Below are 15,679 nucleotides of genomic sequence, written 5' to 3' on the forward strand. Positions count from 1 at the left end.
GAGTGTAAAGAGTTAGGGGGCAGAGACGAATCTCAGATGATTCGTAGATTTCCAGGTTGTGCACAGGCATTTAAACTGGACACCAGGAGTAGAAAATTGTCAGGTGAGTAGAGAAGACTGGCAGATCTTCAGGGAAGATTAACTTTTTTCTATAATGTGAGTTTAATGGAATATTTATATAGGATATTAATTCTATTATAGTCTCCAGATATGGTCCCAGAGGGATACTTTGTAACAAAGCATCGGTCTTATGCTTTAAATTATATATATTTTTCTATTGTTGATTTAAAATGTGTTTTACTTTTCTCTTTAATAGTGGATGACAGCTCTGAAGACTCCTTAAGCAGGTAGTATTTTGCAGATTTTTAAAAATATATTTAAAGGAATACAGAGAAAAGAAACTGTCTGTTGAGTGCTCTACTCTAGGCTAGACACCATATTATGTGCTTCTCCATATAGTCATCCCAACAGCTTTGCAAAGTATCTGTGCTATTATAACCCAACTGTGTGGTTCAGAGAGGTTGATTAATTGGCCCATGACATCACAGTTAGCAAGCAACCGACCCATGATTTGACTCAGCCTGCTTGGCTCCCAAATCCCTTCTCTTGCCCCTCAACATAGATTGATAGAGACCTATGCAGGACTGGATCAAGGTACAGGTCCAAATCAGATCAGTTCAGAGACCTTCATTTAGTTATGTGTTAACTCTCAGAGTTTTTCTTAGGAGCCTGGTTAATCCAACAATTTGTCCTAATATGTTTGATAATTGCAGTGGTAACTACTTTGATTTTATCATCAAATGTTTTAGGCCAGACCTCACTTAGCTGTGGCCACAGGGCCATACATTTTACATAAGCAGACCACGCAAGTCCTAGGAAGGAATTATTTTATTGTAAGTGAAGGCTATCTACCTGTAGACCATATTGTGTTAATTGTGTTTAGCATGTAGTTAGAGGATATTTCAGATTTATTTCTCTACCTACTGACTTCCCAGTTTGGTTTTCCCTTTAGGCTAGTACTCCAGCTCCATCTGAGTTGCTAGAAAGGATATGATTTTGTTTCTCTCTCTTTTTTTTTTAAATAACTGCATAGGGCCAGGCCTGGTGGCTCACACCTGTAATCCCAGCACTTTGGGAGGCTGAGGCGGGCAGATCACGAGGTCAGGAGATCGAGACCGGCCTGGCTAACATGGTGAAACCCCGTCTCTACTAAAAATACAAACAATTAGCCGGGCGTGGTGGCACGCGCCTGTTGTCCCAGCTACTCAGGAGGCTGAGACAGGAGAATCACTTGAACCTGGGAGGCAGAGGTTACAGTGAGCCAAGATTGTACCACTGTACTCCAGCCTGGGCGACTGCGTGGGACTGCATCTCAAAAACAAACAAACAAAAAAAAATCAAACAAAAAGAAAAACAAACAAAAAAACTGCATAGTATGCTATGGTATATTTATACCACATATTCTTTATCCAGCCAACTGTGTTCTATTATATTTTTCCATTTCTGCCAGCTGTATTCCCCATTTTCCTATCAACAGAATCAAAGCACCTAGAATTTCAGGATTTTAAGGAATCAGACTAATCAGAATGCTATCTAGTACTTCAATCTGTATTTAACATTTTGGTCAAATGGTTCAGATGGAGAACCTGAAACTCAGATTAAGGGGATTTATTTGGATATGATATTCGAACTCATTTCAGAGCCTAGTACTCTTCCTTCTTTATCATCCTACAGGTTAATATTTTAATAATAGAAAGGGTGAGTGGATCTAGTGAACCCAGTGGAAGAGAAAAGAATGGAATTAGCAGAGGGAGGCCAAGTTTGAAGAGAAACAATACTGGGTTGGATAGGAACAGGGCTTATGGAAAAGAGATCAGAATATTGGGGTTTCTGACAAGTTTGATAATGATAAATTATAGGAATGAAGGATACAGGATGTTGGGAATTATCTAGAAAGGCATATTAAAATAGAGGGTTCAGGGGAGTCCTGAAAAGGTTGTTGCTTTTCTTGTATAATTGGAAGAACCGATAAACTCTCAGGGTTTCTACTGAAAAATGTTAAAATAATATGAGCCACTGGGAAGAGTCTCTACAGCCAATAGGAATGTGCTGTGGCTACTTCTGCCTCAACTTATAGAGCGATGGCTTTGAGCCCTCAAGTACTTTGGAGCTAGAGGCTGCTGAACTACGTAGATCTGTGGCCCAGGGCAGGTGTCCCCTCACCTCTGCCTCTTTTCCCAATTCTCTGATGTCCTTCTCATGGACATGTAGGGTAGGGCAGGAGTAAGATTGGCTGGCAAGTCAGTCATGGAGCTACCCATCTCACAGAGTTGGGTAGTTGGTAACATGCCTGTGCTGGTGGCAGATGACGGAGACTCCATTTAGCTTGTTTTCCAGGAGCAGAGAAATAGAGAGCTCCTACTCTTGGGCATTTGAGACCATTCTTTCAGGAATTTGTGCTTTCATAGGCTGAAGACTTAAAGGTTGGAGGTGCTATGGAGCCCTGCAGAAGAGGGATCTGTAAGTAGGAGCTCATAGGAAGGAAGGTGTTTAGATAGTACTTAGGGAAATACAGGTACAACTACCAGGACTCTTTCTCCAGCAGTCTCTCTCTTTGGGTATCTGAGTGCCTATAAATATTTTTAAGGGCTTGCTAGTTTAAGGCGGGACTTCTATAGGGAAAATAATTGGATTTCATAACTTTTAATGTTTTAGTTTTTCTAGTATGAGTAGTCCCAAAAACAGCATATACATTTGTGTTTTGACTTTTGCCTATCTAGCTTTCAAACATTTCAGACATTTCAGGGGACTCCCTATACTGTTTTAGGGTGAAGGGAAGCAATGAGGCCTTAAGTGGTTTTCATGTTGAAGAACCAAGACTGCCATTTTTGAGTGACACAGATTAGTCTTTGAACTGGAGATAGATATGTGGAGAAGGGACAGTGTATCTTTCTACCTTGTTTTATTTATTTATTTATTTATATTGTTATTATTATTATTATTTTTGAGACAAAGTCTTGCACTGTTGCCCAGGCTGGAGTGCAACGGCACGATCTCAGCTCACTGCAACCTCCACTTCCCGGGTTCACACAATTCTCCTGCCTCTGCCTCCCAAGTAGCTGCGAGCACAGGTGCATGCCACCAAACCTGGCTAATTCTTTGTATTTTTAGTAGAGACGGGGTTTCACTATCTTGGCCAGACTGGCGTTGAACTCCTGACCTCATGATCTGCCCGCCTTGGCCTCCCAAAGTGCTGGGATTATAGGGATGAGCCACTGCACCCAGCCTATTTATTTTTATTTTTTGAGACACTGTGTCACCCAGGCTGGAGTGCAGTGGCATGATCTCCACTCACTGCAGTCTCTGCCTCCGGGTTCAAGCGATTTCTTGCCCTAGCCTCCTTAGTAGCTGGGATTACAGGCATGTGCCACCAGGCCTGGTTAATTTTTGTATTTTAGTAGAGACAGGGTTTCGCCATGTTGGCCAGGCTGGTCTCGAACTCCTGGGCTCAAGTTATCTGCCTGCCTCCACCTCCCAAAGTTCTGGGATTACAGGCGCAAGCCACCACATCTGGTCTCCACCTTGTTTTAGATTATCAGATTTATGCTCGTTCAGGTAACCAAAGTTAAATCAACCATTAATTGGATTTTCAGTTCAGCCTTCAGGACAATTTGTGAAGACAAAGTATTCACAGGCTCTGTTAGTGTCTTGGCTGTCACTATTAGTTGTAAAACTAAGGTTGAGTGTTTATTGAATGTTTTATGGTTTCGGAGAGGTAGAGGCAGCAATAGGTAACTAAAATAGTTTTCAAAAACAAGGTCAAATTTTAATTAGATCAGGAAGCATCATTTAATATACAGATAGTTGACCTTTCACCAGGGTTTTGTTTTTTTGGAGGGGGCATCCAGATCGAAAATTGTAAGCTGGTTTTTGTTTTGTTTTGTTTTGTTTTTAAGGAAATGAATTCACTCATTTTTATATCTTTTTGTTCTAAAGGCTTTCTGGCAAACCAGGTGTTGATGATTCATGGCCTACCTCAGATGATGAAGACCTCGATTTTGATACCAAGGTAAAGTACTCTGTCATGAACTTAATTTTCTTACGCTGAATCTAGTTTCGTATAGTATTCTCTTAAAATTTAGCAGTGGTCTACTTATTATTATTTTCTGTTTGTAATGGAAAGGTGGTCAGAGGAAGCCATTTTATAGAAATATGGCCAGTTGAATTATTATTATTATTATTATTTTTTACTTTGGTAAATAAAAAAGGATTGATAAATAATTTGAGAGAGTGGGGATTGCAAAAAAAGAATATTCTGGAAAATACATGGTGACAGGAAAATTATATTGGGAAAAGTTTTCCTATAATAGAGGAAATACGAAATTTGGTCAAAGTTTATATGGATGAGCATTCCTACTATGATTTTAAAATCTTTTTCCATTTTTCTCTGTAGTAAAAATGTTACAACTTTCAGGAAGTATTAGATAATCATTTTTAACTAATTGGATGATTTAAAATTAAACTCTTTACTACAGAAGTATTTTTTAAAAAACTGGTTGTAAATACTAATCAGTATTATCAGGGATATTGTATGAACAAAAGCCTGTGTTACAGGTGTGTGTTTCTCCATGTGCCTTATTATACTTAAAGCTTTTCCTTTTCTTCCTTGACTTAAGCTCACACTTGATTGATAGTCATGCCTCTATTTTTTTTCTCCCTACTTTCATCTTTTAAAAATGATTTATCTCAGCCTAAATGTTTCCTTACAGAATACGTTTCTTCAGTGTCTGTTTTTTCAGTCCATGTCTGTCTCCATTTGCAGCATATTTAGTTGCAGCTTTCTATTTAGTAGTTCTGTGTGGCTTTTGTTCAGCAATCATCGCCCCACAAGGATTATTTTTGTTTTTTTCTCTCTTTCTTGTAAGGAGCTGAATTTATACAATCGTTTATTTTTAGCTTTTTTACAGAATAGAAGCAGCCTATACTATTTGCAATGCCAACCCACTTAAATAAGATACACTAAGAATAAAATGCTCACAGTTTTTATCACAAGAGGTAATTCATACAAATATAAATCATGCATACACTTTTCAGAAAATAATATGTAATTAATTTAAATGTCTTAATGTTTGACTTTTATAATACTTTACCTAGGAATAAATTTTCATTCTAGGCTACTGTGGTTAAGAAAATAATTGAATAGATATCATAGTATTTGTAAAATAATCAACTAGGGGTAAGGAGAGTAACCTTTGGAGGATATCTGTATCATCTCTCATAATCCTTACCCCATGAGAAGATGTAGTAAATGGCAGAACTGAGGTTTAAATCTACCTCTGAGTGACTCCAAAATCTGTGTTCTTTGTGTTAGATCATGTAGTAATTTGTCACTGTCTATTACAGTCATTTGATCAAATTTGATACTTATTATTTTTAAAGCTTGTTATTCTTATTTTTGTTTTCTAGAATGTCCCAAAACCAAGCTTAGCAAAGCTAATGACTGCTTCTCAGCAATCCAGGAAAAATCGTAAGCTGTTTGAAAACTGATTATTCTTGTGTTATTCACTGATTCTTAATTACAAATATTTTCATTTACTCTTTATTTTGTTTTTACTGTAGTAGAAGCAACATATGGCATTGTGAGAACAGGAAGTAGAACTTTGTTTGAGGATAGAGATTCTGATAGTCAAGATGAAGTTGTGGTTGAAAGCCTTCCTACAACATCAGTCAAAGTCCAGGGCTTTTCTCATCCTACCTGTCAATCACCTGACCCTCTTCCAAAACCTTCCCACAAGTCGTTAGCAAACCCTGGTCTTATAAAGGTAAGTTGTTTTTTAAAAAACTTTTTTCACGTACCCTTCCCCTGCCCCCACAATCTTCATAATGATGCATCTATTGAGATGATCATACGGTTTTTGTTTCTAATTCTGTGTATGTGATGAATCACATTTATTGACTTGCATATGTTGAACCATCCCTGTATCCTTGAAATGAAACCCACTTGATCACGGTGAATTATTACCTTGTGATGTGCTGTTGGATTCGGTTTGCTAGTATTTTCTTGAGGATTTTTGTATCTATATTCATCAGAGATACTGGTCTGCAGTTTTCTTTTTTTTGTTGTGTCCTTTTCTGGCTTTGGTATAGTGTGATACTGGCTTCATAGAATGAGTTAGGGAGGATTTTCCCCCTCTCCATCTTTTGGAATAGTTTCAGTAGAATTGTTACCAGTTCTTTTTGAATGTCTGGTAGAATTTAGCTATGAATCCATGTGGCCGTGAGCTTTTTTCTTGTTGGCAATTTTAAAATTACTGATTCAATCTCATGCTTATTACTGGTCTGTTCAGGATTTCTGTTTCTTCCTGACTCAAGCTAGAGAAGTTATATGTTTCCAGGAATTTATCTGTTTCCTCTAGATTTTCTAGTTTGTATGCATAGAGGTGTCTATAGTAGTCTTGAATGATCTTTTGTGTTTCTGTGGTATCAGTTGTAATGCCTCCACATTCATTCCTACTTGAGCTTATTTGTATCTTCTCTCTTTTCTCAGTTAATGTAGCTAGTTATCTATCAACTGTGTATCTTTTTAAAAAAATTGCCCTGCACTGTGGCTGACTCCTGTGATCCCAGCACTTTGGGAGGCCTAGGCAAGCAGATCACCTGAGGTCAGGAGTTCGAGACCAGCCTGGCCAACATGGTAAAACTCTGTCTCTACTAAAAATACAAAAAAATTAGCCGAGTGTGGTCTTGGGTGCCTGTAATCCCAGCTTCTTGGGAGGTTGAGGCAGGAGAATCACTTGAACCCAGGAGGTGGCGGTTGTAGTGAGCCAAGATCGTGCCATTGCACTCCAGCCTGGGCGACAAGAGTGAAACTCTGTCTAAAAATAAAAACCAAACAAACGAAAAACAAACTTTTTGTTTCATTGATCTTTTGTATTGTGTTTTTGGTTATAAATACATTTAGCTCTGCTCTGATCTTTGTTATTTCATTTCTTCTGCTAGCTTTGGGTTTGGTTTGTCCTTGTTTCTCTAATTTCCTGAGGTGTGATATTAGTACTGATTTGCTATAACAGTTTTTAATAATTTGTAGCACTGTTACTTATTTCAAAACATTTTAAAATTTCCTTCTTGATTTTATTACTAACTCCGAAATCAGGAGCAGATCATTAAATTAAATGGAAATTACCGTATGTTTGTATAATTTTGAGAGTTCCTTTTGGAATTGGTTTCTATGTATTCTGCTGTGGTCTGAGAAGACACTTCATATGATTTCAGGTTTTTTTAATTTATTAAGACTTGTTGTGTGGCCTGTCATATGGTCTGTCTTGGAGAACGGTCCATGTGCTATAAGAATGTATATTCTGCAGTTCTCAGGTAGAATGTTTGGTAAATATCTGTTAGATTCATTTGTTCTTGAGTGCAGTTTAAGTCCAGTGTTTTTTTGTTGGCTTTTTGCCTTGATTACCTGTCTAGTGCTGTCAGTGGAGTGTTGAAGTCCTGTGCTGTTATTGTGTTGCTATCTCTTTTCTTAGGTTTTCTTAGGTCTAGTAGTAATTGTTTTATGAATCTGGGAGCTCTGAAGATAGATGCATATATATTTAGAATTTTTAGATATTATTGAATCGATCCTTTTATCGTTATATATGTGACCATTTTTATCTATTTTTACTGTCGTTGCTTGAAACTCTGTTTTATCTGATATAGAAATAGCTTCTCCTGCTCACTTTTGGTTTCTCTTTGTGTGAAATATCTTTTTCCACCCCTTTATCTTGAGAGTACAGGAATCCTTACATGATAGGTGTGTCTCCTGAAAACAGTAGAGAATTTGGTTTGTGATTTTTAAAAATCCATTCTGCCAACCTGCATCTTTTAAGTGGAGCATTTAGACCATTTACATTCAATGGTAATATTGAGATATGAGGTGCTATTCCGGTCATTGTGTTGATTGTTACTTAGTGACTTTGTTTCCTCTGTTATGTTTTGTTTTATAAACCTTGTGAATTGTATGCTTTCAGAAATTTCTAATCTGTTTTGTATCAACCTTTTATTTCAATATTGAGAACTTTTATATATATTTCTTGTAGGGCTGGTCTAGTATTGACAGATTCCCTCATCATTTGCTTGTTCAAGGAAGACTTTATTTTTCCTTCATTTATGAAACTTAGTTTTGTTTGATACAGAATTCTTGGCTGACAATTTTTTTCCTATTTAAGGAGGCTGTAGATAGGACTGCAATGCCTCCTGGCTTGTTAAGGTTTCTGCTGAGAAGTCTGCTGTTAGTCTGATAGGTTTTACTTTACAGGTTATTTTTAAAAATTATTTTTATTTAATTTTATTTTATTCTTTTTATTTTTGTCTGATTGGATTAATTTGAAAGCCTTGTCTTCAAACTCTAAAGTTCTTACTTCTGTTTGGCATAGCCTACTCTTAAAACTTCCCACGGGCCGGGCGTGGTGGCTCAAGCCTGTAATCCCAGCACTTTGGGAGGCCGAGACGGGCGGATCACGAGGTCAGGAGATCGAGACCATCCTGGCTAACACGGTGAAACCCCGTCTCTACTAAAAAAATACAAAAAAAACTAGCTGGGCGAGGTGGCGGGCGCCTGTAGTCTCAGCTACTCGGGAGGCTGAGGCAGGAGAATGGCGTAAACCCCGGAGGCGGAGCTTGCAGTGAGCTGAGATCCGGCCACTGCACTCCAGTCCGGGCGACAGAGCAAGACTCCGCCTCAAAAAAAAAAAAAAAAAAAAAAAAAAAACTTCCCACTACTTTTTTCCCCCCCTTGAGACAGAGTCTTTCCCTGTCACCCAGGCTGGAGTAGCATAATCTCAGCTCACTGCAACTTCCACCCACTGGGTTCAAGCACTTCTGCTTCAGCTTCCCTAGTAGCTGGGATTATAGGTATACACTACCACGCCTGGCTAATTTTTGTGTTTTTAGTAGAGGCATGGTTTCGCCATGTTGGCCAGGGTGGTCTCAAACTCCTGACCTCAAGCGATCCACCCACTTTGGCCTCCCAAAGTGCTGGGATTACAGGCGTGAGTCACCACACCCGGCTTCCCGCTACATTTTGTAGTTCCCTAAATGTGTCTTTCATTTCCAGAAGTTCTGATTGGTTTTTCTTTAAAATATCTTTGTCTTTGGAAAATTTTTCATTAAGATCCTGAATTGTTTTTAAAAATTTCTTTATGTTGGTTTTTACCTTGCCCTTATATATTCTTAAGTAACTTAATAGTCAATCTTTTGAATTCTTTATCTGATATTTCAAAGATTTCATCTTGTTTTGGATCAGTTGCTGGAGAGTTAGTGTGATCTTTTAGGGAGATTATAGAATGCTGTTTTTTCATGTTGCCAGAATTGTTTTTCTGGTTCCTTCTAATTTGGGTGGACTATTTCTTCTAATTATTTTTGAATTTATTTTTGATTTGACTGGGTTTTTTTAAATTTACTTTTCCCCCCTTGAGGATGTGACTTTAATGTCTATAGTTTATTGTCACCTAGTTTCAGCTCTGGGTGCTTTCAGTAGGGAAGACCTTGTAGTAGTGAGTTCCTTGGTTACAGAGAATCTTTGTGTGATGATTTTCTCAGATGTTGGTAGTAATAGCGATGTACTGGGTGTGTGAGCAGGTTCACTGTTTCCTGTGGGACTGGAGTGGCAGAAGTCTCACAAATCTTACCTCATTCTCCAGTGTTGTGCACTTAAAAATTCAGATGCCTACTCTGTTTCCTAAAACATTTTTTTCCCAGTATTTTATTTACTGGATTGAACATTTCAGTCCTCAGACTGAAGGTACTCATGGGTAAAAACTGGTTGCAGCTAAAGCAGGTGGATAAATGCAGTACCCCAAGGGTGACCTTGACAGAGGTGGCTGGGGGAGCTCTCAGTGATATGCACTAAGGTGTTTTCAGGGGGAAGGGAGGGAGCCACCACAGCTCCCCTTCCAGGCCAGCAGGAAAGCAGTCTGCCTCCCAGTCACACTCCTGACCTGGTGTTCCAGCTAGTCAGATCAGACAGGACCTTTTTTTAATCTGCAGGAATACTGGTGTTCCATGTAGAGAGGGATTGTGATCCTCATGCAAGCCAGAATATGGAGGGCACTCCTGTGGGATGCAGTCACCCTGAAGTGCTTCAGGAAGGCTGTCTACAGATGCACCCACGTCATGCTCTCATGGGAAAAGCCCCAGCTGTGTCTGCAGTGGTGGGCAAGAAGGAGAAGTTCTCTTCTCCAAGACTCTTCACATGCCCCAGGGCTACCTGTTAAGGGAAAGCCCTAGATTTTCTCCACTGAGGCCAGCACTGCACCTGTCGCTCTGCTGAAAAAAACTTCCCACAAGCAGAAGGTCTGCAATCTGGTTTCTTTTTTTCCCTCGGGGTGCCCTCTCAATGTGGTGCTTTCCTTCCCCTGGGAGTAGCAGCCCTTGAGGACCTGGCTGCTGTGAATCCTGCTGCTCCTCTGGGTCTAGCCACCTAGTAGGCTGCCATACACCAGGGTGGTGCTGGGGAATATCTGTGAGGGATCCAGTGAGATAACCTGTCCTTGAGTCTCCCAGCAGTGGGTACCAACACCTGCTCTGATAGGGTGGGAAGGGGAATGACGTAGACCCTGTGAGATTTCCTTCATTACAAATAGCCTTTGTGTGTTCTCTCAAATGCCAGCTGTAGTATTAATGTGCTGGGCTCATAGACAGACGCAGGACCTCCTGGTTAGCCAGAATGGTGCAGGCAGTGGTGATAACTGAGGATCACAGAAGTTTCCTACTTCCTTGGTACTGTGTCATTGTGCTTGCAGATGCTGTGCTGGTTGACTTTTAGCCAGGAGGTGGCGCTTGCAAAAGAGCGCCAGTTGCGTTGGTAGTGGTGGGATTTGTTTGCCTTAGGTTACCCAAGGGAAATACTCTGGAGTCTCAGTCAATGGTTGGGGCCATCGAGCTCCCAGAAGTCCCTGTCCATTGTGTTATGTTAGCATAGCAGGTGGAGGGGCAAAGCCGGGTCGGGGCTGGGTGAGGCCAGTCCACACTCTGGCTCCCCACATGTGGGTGCAAGCAGTGGCCCTACTGGGGATCAGAGGGCAGTTCCCTGGCTGCTAGAGTAATGTTCCAGGGAGGAGCTCAGCTACCTCCGCTGCACAAAAGAATCCACAGAAGGAGCCGGGGATGTCAGGCAGCAGTAAGTCTCAGCTCTCACGGGCTTGGCAAGGGAGGTCTCATACCTGTAGGGTTCTGCTAGCAGCAGCTAGTTGGGTTCCAGTCAGCCTGTGCTTGGAACTCAAAATTGCCCCAGGCCATAAGCCTTCCTGACGTACAGGAACCTTACTTTCAAGCCACGCCCCTCCTGATCTGCCTGTGAAACAAGGGGCATCCAGCTCCGGCAGCCTGGACTATAGCACACTTCTTGTTCACCCTGTGGTTCTGGCCAACGGGGTCATCCCCACTCAAGATGATATGGCAGCTCTCATTTGGGAGCTTCTCTCCACCTGTGACGGCAGCCTGAGTTAGCTGACTGACTTCTGGGAGCATGCTTGTGAGGTAGGATCAGGAGTGGTTTCCCTCTGTCCCTGCTAGAGTCAGAGAATGCATGCAAAGCGTGTGGGGATGCCACTTCTCATGTGCTCCCCACTGCTCACTCAGCTCCAGCGCGTGGGGAGTTAGGGCTTCCCTGTGACCTGGATTGCCGGGCTTCCCTGTGGAAGTGTGTGTCCCAGAGACCGTCTCTCCTGTTCACACTCTGGAGACTCACGATTTTCTACCTGGTTCATTGTGTACACTGCTGCCTGCCTGTTCTTTCACAGGGTCTCTGGTTTCTTTAAGTTTTTCTGTTAAGGTCCTGTGTTGCTTCTTGGAAAAAAGTTTGCAGCGCAACTCCCTCCACACTGTTTTGTCTTTGCAGATGGGAGAGGCTTGGTCACAGTGCCTCCCATCTGTCATCTTGGGAAAAAAATTAGAGAAAAATAATTTTAGTATAAGAATTCTTAGAGAAATGAATGTAGCAATTATTTATTTCTGCAGATGCTCTGATTTAGCTTGTGCTAATAATTAATATCTGTGTGTAATGGACATATATGCACACACCAAATGAAAGCGATCAAAATTTATTATTGCTTTCTAAAATGAACTGCGTATTATAGAATCATAAGGAAGGAAAGATTGTCAAGGGGGTTTACAAAATTATCTCTGGGCTGGGCGTGGTGGCTCACACCTGTAATCCCAGCACTTTGGGAGGCCAAGACGGGCAGATCACGAGGTCAGGAGTTGGAGACCAGCCTGGCCAACATGGTGAAACCCTGTCTCTTCTGAAGATACAAAAAATTAGCTGGGTGTGGTGGCGCATGCCTATAATCCCAGCTACTGGGGGCTGAGCCAGGAGAATTGCTTGAACCCAGGAGGTGGAGGTTGCAGTGAGCCTAGATCACGCCATTGCCCTCCATTCTGGGCAACAGGGCGAGACTGTGTCTCAAAAAAAAAAAAAAAAACTAGAAGATGCTTTTTCACTTTTTAAAGTATCTACAGCAATGAAGATATTTTATATTCTCATCAGGAAGCTTTGTTAACTTTAGTATTCATAGTTGTTAAACCTTGCTCATAAATTCATTCATCTCTAAAACTCAGAATCCTGTTGACTTGATTTTTTAGTCCTTTTCTCTATGTGAATACTGGTCTTGCTTGATAATCATAGATATATTTGAAGACTTTTAAATCTTCAACTTGGATAGTCATAGCTTTCTTTTCTTTTCTTTTCTTCTTCTTTTTTTTTTTTTTTTGAGATGGAGTCTTGCTCTGTTACCCAGGCTGGAGTACAGTGGCAGGATCTCAGCTCACTGCAACCTCTGCTTCCTGGGTTCAAGCAGTTCTTGTGCCTCAGCCTTCTGAGTAGCTGGGACTACAAGTGTGCACCACCACACGTGGATAATTTTTATATTTTTAGTAGAGATGGGGTTTTGCTATGTTGGCCGGTCTTGAACACCTGGCCTCAAGTGATCCGCCCACCTCAGCCTCCCAAAGTGCTGGGATTACAGGTGTGAACTACCATGCCCGGCCTTTTTTTTTTTTAAAATACGGAGTCTCTGTTACCTAGGCTGGAGTGCAGTGGCATGATCAAGGCTCACTGAAGCTTAAATCTTCTGGATCTGGCTTCAGCCTCCCAAGCAGCTGGGACCATGGGCATGCACCACCATGCCCAGCAATTTATTTTTTTGTAGAGATGGGGTCTCGCTATATTATCCAGGCTGGTTTTGAACTCCTGGGCTCAAGTGATCCTCCCACCTTGGCCTCCCAAAGTGCTAAGATTGCAGGTGGGGCCCACTGCACCCATCCTCAAATGTTGAAATATGTAATTGAAACCTTAAAACCCATGTTTTTTTTCCCTCTTTGTCTTTTCATTTTCAAAATTTCAGAGTTCTGTGTAGGTTCATATTATTTAACTCTACCAGTTCAGTGTATTTTACAAATATGTATGTACTTAAGACCTATGCTTTTCCTGAGGTCATCTACTTCTACTCTAAATGTATTTATCCAAATCTGTCTTCTAAATCCCCTGGGTAGGCTGGGTCCAGTGGCTCATGCCTATAATTCCAGCACTTGGGAAGGTGAAGACTGGCGGATCACTTGAGCTCAGGAGTTGGTGACCAGCCTGGGCCACACGGTGAAACCTTGTCTCTGAAAAAAAAAACACCAAAAACCTAAGTTCCCCGGGTGCCTCAAATTTTATAGTAGTATGTCCCAAACTGAAGACATTGTTCCTTACTCTTTCCTGACTCTTTGTAATTTACTCTGTCCTCTGGTTTCCTCATCCCAGTAAATAACACCTAGGAAGTAGCACAGAAACATAGAAGCAGGAGAAATCTTGCACTCCAGTTTTCCCTCAAATTACAAATCCAGTCACTCACCAAGTTTTTTATTTTCTACCTGCTTATCCTTTCTCATATCCTTTTTTTTTTTTTTTTTTTTTTGAGACGACGTTTCACTCTGTTGCCCAAGCTAGAGTGCAATGGCATGACCTCTGCTCACCTCAAGCTCTGCCTCCCGGGTTTAAGCAGTTCTCCTACATCAGCCTCCCGAGTAGCCGGGATTATAGGCATGTGCCACCATGCCCAGCTAATTTTTGTATTTTTTTTTTTTTTTTGAGACGGAGTCTCGCTCTGTCGCCCGGGCTGGAGTGCAGTGGCCGGACGGATCTCAGCTCACTGCAGGCTCCGTCTCCCGGGTTTACACCATTCTCCTGCCTCAGCCTTCCAGGTAGCTGGGACTACAGGCACCCGCCACCTCGCCCGGCTAGTTTTTTGTATTTTTTAGTAGAGACGGGGTTTCACCGTGTTAGCCAGGATGGTCTCCATCTCCTGACCTCGTGATCCGCCCGTCTCGGCCTCCCAAAGTGCTGGGATTACAGGCTTGAGCCACCGCGCCCGGCCTAATTTTTGTATTTTTAGTAGAGATGGGGTTTCACCATGTTGACCAGGCTGGTCTTAAACTCCTGACCTTGTGATCTGCGCACTTCTCGGCCTCCCAAAGTACCGGGATTACAGGTATGAGCCACCGCGCTGCGCCTGGCCTCATTTCTCTTATCTTATTATTGCAATTCACTATTTTTTTTTTTTTTTTAGGATGTCCAAAGAAAATGTGACAGTTTACTTTCTGACCTGTAATTTTGGAATAATCTTTTCTATTTTTGTGCTGACCACTCCTCCCACCCCCATGTCTATCTGTCTTTACGTTGCTGCCAGGGTGACCTTTTATGAAATGTATTTGTGATGCTCTAACTCACCTGCTTACTGACTGGATCCCCAGTACGTGAAAGGGAAAGTTCACATTCTAGCATAAATCAGGTTCTTGGTGGTTTGGCCTGATTTTCCTGTTTTATCTCTTCATCCGATTCCCTCTGACTGTGTTCCAGTTTTACCACATTACTTTGGTACCCTCATTTGTCATGTTGTTTCATGCCTCATCCTTTTGTTTATGGTGCCCTTTCTAGAAACCTTTTACATTCCCACTCTGCATGTATTACTCCATTGTCACACTGCTAAAAAGAAATACCCCAGACTGGGTAATGTATAACAGAAAGAGGTTTAATTGACTCACAATTCCACATGGCTGGGGAGGCCTCAGGAAACTTAAAATCATGGCGGAAGGCAAAAGGGAAGCAGGCACCTTCTTCACAAGGCCGTAGGAGAGTGAATTAATGCAGGAGGAACTACCAAACACTTGTAAAACCATCAGATTTCATGAGAACTCACTCACTGTCATGAGAACAGCATGGTGGAAACCACCTCATGATCCAGTTATGTCCTCTGGTCTGTCCCTTGACACATGAAGATTCCAATTCGAGATGAGATTTGGGTGGGGACACAGAGCCAAACCATATCACTGCACTGGGTCTGCCTCATAGTATGGCCCTATCTTTGCATCATTTCCTGAGCTTCCCAGGTGGAACGGACTGTTCTCTTTTGTGCCCTTACTGTCCTTTATTCACTTCAGTTGTAGAACTAGTGAATTATACTTTTCTGTTCTTACTTGTTTTTATTTATCTCTACCCACACTTGATGAATATAGGACAGAGTCTGTCTTCTGTTTATATTTTTAGTTTTTCCCAGGATAGTGCCTATGATGTCATAGACACATAAGTGTTTATTGTCTTTCGGACTGGTATAGTTTGGATGTGTATCCTGCCCCAAATCTCATATTGAAATGTAAT

The 15,679-nt window shown here is 41.4% G+C and overlaps 1 protein-coding gene across 4 annotated transcripts in view; it reads left to right on the top strand.

The window, feature by feature from the left end:
• ANKRD26 (ankyrin repeat domain 26) overlaps window positions 1-15,679 on the top strand; it is a 95,560-nt gene that overhangs the window by 15,239 nt on the left and 64,642 nt on the right. For all 4 annotated transcript variants that reach the window (XM_023194634.2, XM_023194635.2, XM_023194636.2 and 1 more), the window contains 4 exons: window positions 317-347; window positions 3,997-4,069; window positions 5,467-5,527; window positions 5,620-5,822. In XM_023194634.2, the coding sequence (XP_023050402.2) occupies window positions 317-347; window positions 3,997-4,069; window positions 5,467-5,527; window positions 5,620-5,822 (368 nt within the window). The remainder of the gene's footprint in view (window positions 1-316; window positions 348-3,996; window positions 4,070-5,466; window positions 5,528-5,619; window positions 5,823-15,679) is intronic.

Source organism: Piliocolobus tephrosceles, chromosome 9 (assembly GCF_002776525.5).
Source record: "Piliocolobus tephrosceles isolate RC106 chromosome 9, ASM277652v3, whole genome shotgun sequence".
Lineage (NCBI taxonomy): Eukaryota > Metazoa > Chordata > Mammalia > Primates > Cercopithecidae > Piliocolobus > Piliocolobus tephrosceles.